Raw genomic sequence first — 13,143 nt, forward strand, 5'->3', positions numbered from 1 at the left:
CTGCTGTGCGGGGCGGGCTCGGGGGAGAGCTCGCAAAACAGCAGGGGGCGAGATGGCGAGAAACAAAGGTTTGGGGTGTCCTTAACGTAATTTATGGGTTAGCTCCTCCGTGCGCACATATCCCCGTCGGTACGGGGTTTAGTCATGAAACTTGGCTTCCGTTTTTCCTACACAGCTGCTGTCCGGGAGGCTTTGGGGAAAGTGCATGGGATAGTCCTGGAAGCGTCAGTAAATCTTTCAGCAGTCCTGTAAGGCAGCGCTTAAAATGACAGCGGTCGGTAGCAGTTCTTCAGGGCTGCTGAAAGAGCGGCCGCTTTATGCTTACCAGGCTTGGCCTAGGCAAAGTGCTTGGTGTGCTGTGATGTATAGCTTTTTAAAAAAAATATTTAAAAGAATTAGCTAGATTGATGCACTTCGGGTTTCTGAAGTGTGTGGATTCCTTAACATGTGTCTCTTTCTCTGTTGGGCATGCAAAAGCTTTTTAGGGCTCCGTGTGAAGCTGAGACTGGGATTTCTTCACCGTTTATCAGCTGCCGGGAGTCCTACAAGTCCTTTAGTGCAGATATAACACGTGAGGACTGAATGCAGATTGGTTTTCGTCCTGATGTAGGAAAATCTTCAGTATTTGTCTTTTGCATGAAAGCAAGAACATAGCCTAGCATTTGGCCAGCTTCTGAAAGCCTTAGTTCTCTGTCTTCATTTTCTTAGGCTGTAACATAATAAGCCATATGATGGCTTCTTAAAATACTACTTGTTTTGCATAGTTTCCATGCAGCAGTATCTTCGATAGCAACTGGAGGAGATACCAGCTGTTGATTTCTTTATTCCGTATGTTCTTGTCCTCTCTGGATGAGATCATGGCTAATCTCTAAGGGGTACCGTTGAAATATTCATACGCAGTGTCTTGCGGAGTGATGTTGCCAATGTTAGGTCTGACTGACTGTTCTAAATGGTGGTACAGCTTCCTAATTTGGAAGGTACTGTGAGAGCATCTTGTATAATGTTTACTTAAAGGTAATGTGCTTCCCTGTTTAGTTGGGGAGGGGGAAAGACTATAAGGCTAATCTGAAAAACGAGTACAGTTTCTAAGGAAAAAATATAGGCGTGTTCAAAAGTAACTTGTGTAACAGTTTAAGGGAGGAAACTATAAGGCTTATCTGGAAAACGGGTACAGTTTCTAAAGAAAAAATATAAGCATGTTCAAAAGTAACTTGTGTAACAGTTTAAAATAGTCTAAAGGTTTGTAATTCTCATTGAAACTTTCTTCTTTCTCACCCTTCCCCAGGAGCCAAAAATCAAGAAAGGTTCTAGTGTGCAGTCATTTAAAAAAAAATAAATAAAAATTGTTTCAGCAGTTAATGCAATTGTGTGCTTGGCAGAGACTTGGAAGACAGTTTGGTCTTACATTTGACTGCCTTGTTGGTCATCTGCTTCTGCTTTTCTCTGAGAATGTGAAGTAGATAAAACTAGGTTTCAGTTACAGTTATATACATCTTTGTGGATTGAACTAGGGCTGCTTGCTATCTGACAAATACAAAGTCAGTTTAGTCTTGTGTGAATCGCTGTTTTATAGCTCAGGCTTGTACCGTGTCTTTGCTTGACTTGTAGGGGTAGGTGAAAAGTCACTCAGTGTTCCTGCTGCTAAGCAGTAGCATTCAGAACAAACTTCGAGACTTTTTGTTATTCATACTACATTTCAAACTTCGGGTCCCCAGAAAGTCTTGAAATGTGTTCTTACTCAATCTTTGATACTAAATTGGTGAAGTCAGAATGACTGTTTCATGTGTACCAAATTCATCTAGTTGAAGCGGGTACTCTTGTTGAGAACATAGTGTAATTTCTCCAAAAAGCCCCAAAATCACACTGAATTAGTGAAGTGTTGTCTACTTTAGTACATCAAAACAGATTAGTGCCTAATTCTTAGGAGAAAATGTTCGCTTTTGTACTAATCTTGTCGAGTTTCCCATAGAGCCACTAACATGTTTTGCAGCTTCTTGTAAGAATTGTGTGTGCAAGGTCAAAGGATGATCTCTTCTAGTTTCTTGTGTTTGGTGCCGGTCAAAAGTTGGAGCCTAGGGAATGCGGTTGTAAGGTGAGGACAAACATTTGATGCTCGTAATGGGTTGGTGCCTGGAGCGGTATTACAGGTAAACTTGTAACATGCACTCTATCTGATGGCAGTTGTGTACCTAAGGTAGATTGCATGAAGAACTGCTGCCTCTTGAACCTGCTCGTGCTCTCTTCATTTGCTAAGAGAGCTGTGGAGTGCAGGAGGAGGCAGCAAATAAAAGTCACTATTCCCCTTCACCAACCAGGGGGATGCTATAGGCCTTGTATTATATCCCCTGTTCTTTCTTTTCACCCTACTTTGCTCTGTTATCCCACTCATGTCCGATCATCCTTGTTACCGCTGTTTATGCGGTAAGCTACAGCAGGTATAAAGCAATACGTAGGGTTTTTTTGGCATAATATCTCAAATCCTAAACCAGATGGAATAAATTTGTTAAAAAGATTATTTTTTTCTTTTGGAGTGTGGTTTAAAATGATTAATTTTTCTAAAGTCAAAGCAGTGATTGGAAACTTTGCAGTGACAGAAACCATAGTAGTGTTTGCAACAGTAACATTTTAAATGTTTGTTGGTATTTCAATGTAGTAGTAATAATAGTAATTATGCAGTGTACTTTTTTTATAAACATTATATTTTGTGAGAGCTGTTGCTGCTTGTTACTGACCTGATTTCAATTATTTGCTGGATGAAAAACTGTCTGTTGTCATTGCTATTTCTTGAGTCTCCAATACATAATGGCTTTGTAACTTAGTGGGAGTACAAATGTTTTTTCCCCAATGTGTAGTATATAGCTGCAAGTAAATACCATGTTTGAAATGGAATGTCTCCTGTGTAGTAACTTCTCTAATTCTTGTTATTCCAGAGTTTTCTTGGAGGCTTTTTCGGTCCTGGTTGTGATATTGATGTTATTCTTAATGATGCTGAAACACGAAAAACAGCAGAAATCAAAACAGAAGATGCTAAAGTAGAAAAACATTTTCTTTTCTATGATGGAGAATCTGTTTCAGGAAAGGTAAATTTATTTATTTTTTTTTTTAAGTGACTATTAATTACTGTAGTGATTCTGGCATGCAAGTGTATATTGGAAGGTAAATGGAAAACTGATGTAAGCAAGAGCTGCAATTTCAGCTTGTGTTGTTATTCAAAGAGGAAACAGTGTTTTCCTGTATATGGTCTTTTTAACCATAGTCATTCAGGCAATTGATAAAACTGAATGTTTTGAATAGTAGCTGTTTATTTGTTTCCAGTCATCTTGTATTTATGAATAAGCTTTTTGTGCAACGATGTGCAATCCTGTCATTGCTTCCGACAAGAAAACTATTCCAAACTGGATCTCTCTGCTTCCCCTTGAACTCCAAAATCCACAACCCAACATGTGTAACAGTAATGTTTGGCTGGCGCAGCCAACCTAGTTTGCAAACCCTGAAGCTACACCTTGCGTTTCATGCCCTGAAGTGGTCTCTGGAATTGCATCAGAGGAGCAACATAGGAAGTTTAGCTGGCTGCTGAGTCAATAAGAGTTTTTCCTTATTGGGGGGAAAAAAAAAAAAAGTTGAGATTGCCAGAGGGATTTCTCTACTTTCAGTATTACACCTAGGAACTCCTTGCATGGCTCTCGTTTTACTGGAGTCACTCTTTGAATATTTCTGCTATGGTTTGCTTTTCCTCCAAAAAACTTGAGCTAGGTATTGGATTCTGAGATTGAGTTCTAAATGCCTACTTTGATCTTGACTGACCTATTGTCACTGGGCATTTTCTGCTCTTTAAGATATCTTTCCATGCTAAGGTCTTAGTTCTCTACAAAGATCCTTTCAGGGATGTGAAACTCTCACCAGATGAGCCTCAAACTCAGGAAACTGAGGGAACTAGCTTTTGTGTGTTCACTGGCCTGAGCGCTTCTCGCTTGTATCAGCAATGCCTGAGAGGTGCCTGCTGAGTTTTGGCTAACACAAGCACAGTGAGATGAGGAGGTCTGGAAGACCAGTAATTTAATGGATAACTTCCCTCTACCTCTCTCCTCCTTTTAACCACAAAGATAGATTATTCGAGTGGTTTACTTCCTGCTTGGATATCGACAATGTACTGGATTTTAAGGTACAGGAATTTCTCTGATCATCACTACCTCGTAAGAAAACATTATATATGCTTAATATTTACATATTTCCATAGATTATAACCTTACGGAATCTTTTCTTGTGAGATGACGTCTGTTTTTGAGACTCAAATTCACAAATGAAGATCTTGATAATAGGTTTCATTATTTGTTATTTTTCATTGACTTCTCTAACACCAATACGTAGCTGTCTGCTGAGGAAGGGACTTGAGTTCACTCGACTTGAAAGGAATGCATCTAATGACAGTTCTTTTCTGGACTTCCAGATGTGACTGTCAGAAGATGCTTTGAAGCTCTCTGCCTTCAAAGGTGGCAAGAGGGTCATGACTGGCTTATATGAACTCTGCTTAAGCTCTGGCTTGGATTCTTAATTTTGGGACTCGAAAGTTTCAAGCGTAGTTATTGAATTCAGTCTCGTGGATGATTAGATTTTTTTCTTAAATGCTTTAGTGGTGCCTTTGGTTACCTTCAAGGTCAGGTAGCCCTGTTGAGAAGAGGTCTCAGTTTTCGTAGGCAGGTAGTAATATGTTTTCCTTTTTACGGAGATCATATATTAAAGTGAAAGTGTTGAAAAAAAATTAACTGCTGTTTTGTTTGGGTTTTTTTGCCTTTGTAGGTGAAGGTCTCCTTTAAGCAGCATGGGAAGAGAGTGGAACACCAAGGAATTAGAATTGAATTTGTAGGACAAATTGGTGAGTTTAAGCTAGAAAGAGGGTGTTAGGTGCACGCGGTTTGTGGAACTTGGCACGTGTGACTGTCAGCAGTTTGGCTTAAACGTTGCAGCCAGATCGGGTTAGTGGATGGCAAGTGTCAAAGGAAGATTGTATCCTTCTTATTTTAACACTAATTTGTGCTAGTCAGAAAGTCGTTGGGAGGGAAGATATGTACATGTGAGGAAGAACTGGGATGGTGAGTGCTGTCTGTCTCAGACTGATTAAAAGTTTGATTAAGAACCTCTAGAGATTTTTGAAAACTAAACTTGTGGTCTTTAATTCTGACTCTGAAAGAGAAGAGGCATAGAAAAGAAAAATGATGGGGCAGCCTATAGCAAAATTCTCCTAAAAATTCTTTGGTGGTTGGTTTTCTAAAATCTAGTTTTGTACTGTTAACATAAACCAGTATTGCCTCTTTAGAAGTTCTCTATGCTTTTTAGCAAGTTAATATGGTATTGACATTAAAAATGTAATTTTCTCATAACTATATCCAAGTCTGGTTAGATTTGAACTATGAAGAATCTTGATCACGTCTAACTTCTTACCAGTCAAGATAATCTCTCTGCACCCTTAGGCTGATGCTAAAATTCCTTCCCTCTCTGTTAGAAGGCTGTGTGCATTATTGTCCCCCTTGGAAGTAATTCTTCAAGTTTCTGCCTCATACAATTGACTTTGGAATTTCACAAATTCTCTTTCTGATCAGTCAGTAGGCTCCAGTACCCTGTGTCTGAGCTGTTACGTAGCAGATAGGACTGAGTTCTGACGCCTGCTGCTTTATGCTTTGAGGTTTTGGTCGGTGGGGCTATAAAAGCAAACTTTCAGAGTAAAGCAGCAGTGTGATGGGAATCAGGCATTTAGAGGCAGGGAAAAAAATAGAGCTCACATATGTCAGCTTCATCTAGTCTGTTGTCTTCCAAAGGCTGTACAGGTGGTTCTTCATCTACTCTGAGGTATAAATTTTATTCTCTAAATGACTTTAATTAGATGTAATATTTCTTGAATTTTTTGTGTTTCTGGGATATTCCATTGTGTTACTGTTTAGAAGTCTTCAGGGTTATGCAGAAGTGGTTTAAGCTACTGCTTTTTGTAATTGTCCATTTTTTTTCTTGCATCCTTTCAAGTTTTAGTATAGTAATACAAAAAGCATCCCAGTAATACGATCTGCCTCTGCACTACTTGGAGACTAGCTCCAGCTGCATGTCAAAGATGTATTTTAAACCGACTCTTCAGAGTACAACTTTTCTGACTCACACAGAAAGTATTGGATATGCAACAGTAAATAAACTTTGTATTATATAAAAGCTTGTCATAGCAAACAAAATACACCTTAGATAATTTGTAGTGATATTAGAAAATAAGCAGCTACTAGCTAGTGTCAGTTTCCACCAAACTGACAATGATAAACTGTAGAGTTGGAGTGTTTAGTTCATTTTTTCTCTTCTGAAAAGCTTCAGTCTCTGTAAAGCCCAACTACCACTAATGTTCTTGGCTGATATTTTCAGTTGTGAATTGTAGAGAAGCTTGGTTTTATATACTAAAGTATTTGGATTTTTATGTTGATGTTTATTTTTTCTAACTTCCTAACTTTTTCTCTTGGTGAGAATTGCATGACATAGATTTAGATATGAATGGTAATGACACTGGTCTGGGGACAGGAGATACTGTTGCTGTGAAACTGATGTGTCTATGCTTATGTATTAAGAACTTGTTTCCGAATGACTGACTTAGACCAGTGGTCATAGTAAGCCATTTGATTGTAGACTAGTAGTAATAATAAACCATTTGATAGGTGGTGTTAATCTGCAGGAGACCAGCTGGGTTCACTGGCCTGTCCTAAATGAGCCAGTCTTGATTCTGCTTAGGTTTTGTCCCTCCACCGGTAAATGCTGGAAGCCAAAATTGGGAAATGCTAATTACAGAGAATGCAAGGCAAGAAGTACTTGTTAAAGCTAGCTATGCTATCATTAAAAAAAGATGCCATGCTAGAGAAGCTTCAAATATGTGTTCTCTTCATTGCAGTTAGCTCTTTAGGAATGCTTACTGTAGGTTGCTGAAACTGAAGATAACTTTAAAAAACTGGACAACATATTTGGTCAAATACATGTAACTTAAATCAAATTAATTGCTTCTGTTGTCCTCTCCCACCTGCTCCTACCAAATTAGAGGTGGTGGTGTTTGCTAAAAATAAACACTGAAACATGTTTTCCTTTGAATTCCTCAACTTTAGAACTCTTCAATGACAAAAGCAATACCCATGAATTTGTAAACTTAGTGAAAGAACTGGCCTTACCCGGCGAACTGACCCAAAGCAGAAGCTATGACTTTGAATTCATGCAGGTTGAAAAGCCATACGAATCTTACATTGGTGCCAACGTCAGACTGAGGTTTGTAACTGTTTGAGCCTTCTCTCCTCTCCTGCAGAAAATCTATAATTTAGCCTCCCCTCCCCCCTTCCTCCTTTTGGATTTCAAATCAGACATGTAACAGCCAGTAGTAACTGTTCGAGCCTTCTCTCCTCTCCTCTCCTGCAGAAAATCTATAATTTAGCCTCCCCTCCCCCCTTCCTCCTTTTGGATTTCAAATCAGACATGTAACAGCCAGTAGGTAGTGTGCCTGATTGGAGTTGTTGAGATCATGTTATAATGTAGCCTTTTCTGCTTTATTTGGAATTGCTCAGTGTTGTTTGTATAGATAAAATTCTTTCAGTTCAGTCAAATGAAGACAGTCCATGTCTCTCCTTTTAAAAAACAAAACCAGAAAAACACCAAACAAATGACAACCAAACAAAACACCTCCACATTTCTATCTGTAAGTGTTTTGTCTTGTATTTTGGTGTCTTATTCTTTTCTGCTTAGTCTTACGAGAATGTACTCTTGTCTTCTGAAGAGTATCTGTACTTCAGAACATAAGAGCTTTTACTTATGCAATTCTGAATAATTATGGCTAACTCAGTGGCTTTCTTCCTAGGTATTTTCTAAAAGTGACAATAGTGAGAAGGCTGTCAGACTTGGTGAAAGAATATGATCTGATTGTTCACCAGCTTGCTACGTACCCAGATGTAAACAACTCAATTAAAATGGAAGTAGGCATTGAAGACTGTCTTCATATAGAGTTTGAATACAATAAGTCAAAGTAAGTGTCACTTAAAACAAAACACATTCAAGTAAGTATCTCAGGATAAAAGGGTAGAGTGTGTATTATTTGATGAACAACCTTGGCATCTGGAGACTTAAAATGTAAAGCAACATTTTTAATGATTATTGTGTTGAGCTGTTAGGCTGTTGTATAATTAGTAACCATTTTTTGACGAATACTTGTCTCTTCTGCCTTCAGTACTAATAGGAAGGTCACTAGCAAATATTTAAGACTTGGTTTCTGCATTTGTGCTTTTTCAATATAACTGTAGTACTTCCTTTACTAATACTGCAGTGATGGAAAGGTGCTAGTTGCACTGGTCTGGCTGAGTTGCTTAGCTCAGTGGGGAAGTAAGCTCTAAGTAGTTAACAGGCAGATAAGGTAACTGGCTGCATAACTTGTATTCAGGAAGGTTTAAAACTTGTGTTTATGCTTTAATGAAAACCTGCATTCTGTTCTTTTAAAGGTATCACTTAAAGGATGTGATTGTTGGAAAAATTTATTTCCTCCTAGTGAGAATAAAAATTCAGCACATGGAGTTGCAGCTAATCAAAAAGGAGATTACTGGAATTGGTAAGAGAAATAAAGTCCAAAAGAAGTGGCAACTTGTATGCCAGTTGAACCTTATGCAAACCTGGAGAGTGAAGTCAATAGTTGCAGCTTTGGCTAAACTAATGTTCCATGTGCATCTTTCTCACTGGTGTTTGACTACCGTTTGCATTTTGTAATCATACTTAATTGTCAACATTGTCAGTCTGTAGTGTTGTTCTGGGGTTGTGACTGTTGGGCTAGCTTTGCAAACGTGAACCCTTGTAAATGGACATAAATTGGGGCATAAATATGCAGCAGCTTAGTCAGGCTTGATAGATAATTAACAAGGGAAAAGGTGTTAAATGCATCCTGAAGACCCCTTTGCCTCTGCAGGGATCGGCTGGTAAAGTGGACTTGGTAAAGATTAGCGCGAATCTCTCATTTTCTAGAAATGTGTCATTTTCAGTCAGCCTAAAAGTGATATGATAGAAATATCAAGAGGCTTTGAAGCAGAAACGGCGTGGTGTTTGCAAATCAGGCTTGTACACCCTGGAAACAGGAAGGCAGTAAGAGGCCGTGGCTCATGACTTCATTCCGCAGTGGCTGGGGCCATAGGGAGCTGCTGGTGTAGAGAATGAGAAAGCTTCCATAACAACAGAGGAAGGGCAGAAAACTCTACTGTTGGCTTTGGTGGTTAAATTAGGTACTCTGGTTTCTTCATCCTAGGCTCTGGAGAAAGATGGCTCTTGTGCTGGGTGATAACCCTTCAGGTTTCTAGTCTGATTATGGCCTGGCAGTATCAGTTGCTAGCATGGCCCATCAAACAGAACTGTTTCACAAATCCTGCCCTGCATGCTTGTCCCTTACTTAAAGCCTGCATACCCAGGGCTCCTTTGAAGCACTGGCTACTGCCTCTTCTGTGTCAGCGTGGGGAGGAGAGAGTAAGAAGTAGATGCTCTGTCTGGGAGAGGGTTTTGCTTGCTTTAGCTGTGTGTAACTTACGTGCAAGACAAAGGCAAAAAATACACAACGCTGCAACTTAAGTGCCATGGAGTAAAAATTGCTGTGATCAAGCTTTGTAAATGTTTAAAACTGAAGCTTGTGTTCTCACAGTGAAAACTTATTTCACCAGGACCCAGTACCACAACAGAGACTGAAACCATTGCGAAGTATGAAATAATGGATGGTGCACCAGTTAAAGGTAAATAACTGTGCTTGTTTTAAAGGGTAAGCATTTTAAGTTAGAAGTGTATTTAAAAAAAATCTGGAGAAGAGATGACTTGTATAAATTTTTCTTGGAGAAACCATGCTTCTCCTTAGGTTGCTGAAATGATGGTGAATTTTTCTATTCAAAGCAGACGTTTTTATTGACTTACGGCATTTCACTTGGGATCGTAGTAATTTTTACCCTTATTTACCATTGGAAATTATGTGACTGATCCTTGTATCACTGTGGTTCAAACCTGACTTTATGGTGTAGACCAGCTCTAGAGAGTTCAAGATACTGATCCTTTTGTCTTCCCTGGCTACCACGCTTCCACTGAGAAAGTGTTCCCACTTTTGATTTCACACTTACCTCTGTGCTCAGTGTTACGTTTGTGATGTTTTTGGTGATGTGGGGTTTTTTGTTTATTTTTTTTTTCCTTTACCAAGGAAGGGGCACAGACATTGCTTGGGAAACTGCCTTTATTTTGCATGTCTTCTGAAACTGCTTTAATGACATCCAGTTTTAAGGAACTAATTGAAACTTTCTTCTTTTAAGGTGAATCGATTCCTATAAGACTGTTCTTAGCAGGCTATGACCCAACTCCAACAATGAGGGATGTGAACAAAAAATTTTCAGTGAGGTACTTCTTAAATCTAGTGCTTGTGGATGAAGAAGACAGACGGTACTTCAAACAGCAGGTATGGTCTATAGGAATCTTGTTGCAGAATTATCTGGGCTGTTGTATGTGGTACTTTGAACGTTCAGCACATTAGAAGGCACCTGTGCTTCATGTATGGCATAAGCATTTCTGCTGGCGAGTGTACTGGAAGCTGTATAGAAAATGTTAGCTTGCAAAAAGGACCCAAGAGGGACGATGGATACTATTACAGCAAGGATAGGATGCTCAGTACCATGGAACAACCTTGCATTGTGAATATCCAGGCAAAACACTCTGTGGGTAAAATGAGCTACAGGTGTGTTTGCTTGCTTTCTTAAACTACTGCAGATAGATTTCCTCTCCTATTATTAGCCCAGGTTCAAAATTGCAAAACTGTAATAAGGGCTAAGACACTTAACTGAAAACATAATAAAAGTTGAGGTCATGCTGACGAAGGAATAGCGAAGAGAGTCACTGGAATGAAGCTGTGTGGCTTAGATCAGACTCTTCCTTTTAAAGAACAGACAAGGCAGGATAGTTAAACATGGAAAACAAAAGGTAACTGGAGCATACAGTGGCTATGTTGGGCTTTGGATTTTGAGAAAAGAAGGAAGAAAAACTTCTTGAACTCTTTAATACTATCAAAGTTGGGAGTAGGATTGTCAAGGAAAAGGTGACTGCTGAAGATTGATAAAGGTAAGTGTTCAGACAGTAACTAAATATGTAAACATAATTGTGTCATCTTTCTGTTACTTTCCACATATACTGCACTGTTCTGTAAGTAATGGGGATGCAGAGTTTTTTTGTGTGTGTAGTCTGCTTTTTTTTTTCCCCCCGAAAGTCTTTGTCTCTTAGGAGCTTAAGATACTTGATGCTGCTGGCTTAATGGTAAATGGTGGTTTCAACAGTGTTTGCTTCCTCAAATAGGAAATAATTTTATGGAGAAAAGCTCCTGAGAAGCTGAGGAAACAACGAACAAACTTTCACCAGCGATTTGAATCTCCAGAATCACAAGCATCTGCTGAGCAACCCGAAATGTGAACTGGTATAAGGTGAAAAACTTTGCAATGCTTCAGCAGGTTAAAGATGGCAGCAGCCTGTGGGAACAGAAGGGCAAAATTCCCATTACAACTGTCTTCCTTCATCTTGCAGTGCTGCATTTACCATACTACTAAAGCATTCTTCAGTTAAACATTCAAGTATGTATATACATTTAAAATAAAGTGCTTTCCCAAACACTGGAACTTTCTTAAGCTACTATTTTATACTGCACATTTACTTTTATTTGATAATGTTCTATGCACTTGGATATGCATAAACTTAAATCTAGTTATTTCCATGCATGGTAGGCTGGTATATTTGATTTTTGCTGATCACCTATACAGTGTAGACTAAAGCATTGCCCTTCTCTCATGTTGTTTATTGCATGTTTCTTCCCAATGTTGCTTATTTGCATTTGTTTTGTTTTGAAACTACAGTAAGACACAATTGACTAAATCACACTAAAAATCAAGGTTTACGGTGAATTTGTCCTAATAAGACTTCTAATTACTATGTTAGACAGGGTTTAACTGAAACTGCATGTATATGCACTGTGACTATGGTAACTGTGGAGCCTTCAGACACCTTACCAAGGTTTCTAAGAAGCTTTGAATCTGTCAGTAGCAAAGAATGTTAGGAAGCATCTTTGCCCTCCCTCCCCAAATTCTTTCTTTACTATACTTCTCTAAGCCTTTCATGTGAGTCACTCCTGACTTTTGGGGGTTTGTTGCCCAGTAACTAGTGACTGTAGAGATGTCATACCACCTTCAGGTGGTGAGCGGGTAAAGTATTTGAACGTAACTATCTCTTACTGATGAAATAAATACTGGTAACATTGATTATTTTGCAAATACATGAAACTATGTGGTTCCTTCTGGCTTCATGCTTCCACTGTCTTCACAGTCTGTCTCCTCGCTGTCCTGACAGGAGAGGCAAAACATCCTCAAAGGACATCCTCCTCCTAGTCCATCTGGGCCTGTTATGAGGGCAAACAAGCTTTTTGTGGTCTTCTGGAAAGGTATTTTGAAGCCAGGCAAGCCTTAAAACTGTTAGAAGCCTGTCTGGCACAGCAGATCGTTTGTCTTAATCATCTCGTTTGCATTTAGTGTTTGAAGAAATAGCTTAAAGGAGTTAGCCGCCATCTCTTCACAACTGAGCATGTAGTCTGTTATCAGACATGTGGCTTGGGCATAAAACAAAGCCTGCTGTGTGGAAGGCTACTTGCGCTTGTAGTTCACTTGGCCTTTAAACCAAGACTTCTCAACTCCGGTGCAAGTGTCATTGGTAACCTTACTTTATGAGTAAGTAAATAATCGAATTACATTTCTATAAGAACTGTTTTATTACTGTGGCACTTTGATAAAGCAAAGATTCTGTGTACTTTATGCTAGGATACTTCTAACGCGGATATCTTTGAATGAGAGCAAGTTTAACTCCCTCATGTAAGTGCCTGTTCAGAAATTTAAAGAATAAAGTTAAAAGCCAAATATTTTCATGGTCACTTGCATGTTGTAATCTGGAAATGATTCCAAGAGATTTTGAAAACTTGATTGTATTTAACCAGCCTCAGATTGTGCAACCATGTATAATAAACGGGAAACATACTGAGCTGCTATTTGAATTATTAAAACAGCTGTATTCTCACTAACATCTGGGTCGTCTTTGTTGGTTGTCTCT

The 13,143-nt window shown here is 38.9% G+C and overlaps 1 protein-coding gene across 1 annotated transcript; it reads left to right on the plus strand.

Annotated features, from left to right (window-relative positions):
- The first annotated feature begins 52 nt into the window (after positions 1-52).
- On the plus strand, positions 53-11,669 carry VPS26A (vacuolar protein sorting 26 homolog A (S. pombe)). The gene is made up of 10 exons (XM_009695687.1): positions 53-68; positions 176-228; positions 2,931-3,080; positions 4,798-4,873; positions 7,122-7,278; positions 7,862-8,026; positions 8,496-8,602; positions 9,693-9,761; positions 10,323-10,465; positions 11,353-11,669. The coding sequence occupies exons 1-10, from the start codon at positions 53-55 to the stop codon at positions 11,464-11,466; spliced, it is 1,050 nt and encodes a 349-aa protein (XP_009693989.1). The 3' UTR covers positions 11,467-11,669.
- Positions 11,670-13,143: the final 1,474 nt, after the last annotated feature.

The sequence above is a fragment of the Cariama cristata genome, unplaced genomic scaffold (assembly GCF_000690535.1).
Source record: "Cariama cristata isolate BGI_N322 unplaced genomic scaffold, ASM69053v1 scaffold19512, whole genome shotgun sequence".
In the NCBI taxonomy this organism is placed as follows: domain Eukaryota; kingdom Metazoa; phylum Chordata; class Aves; order Cariamiformes; family Cariamidae; genus Cariama; species Cariama cristata.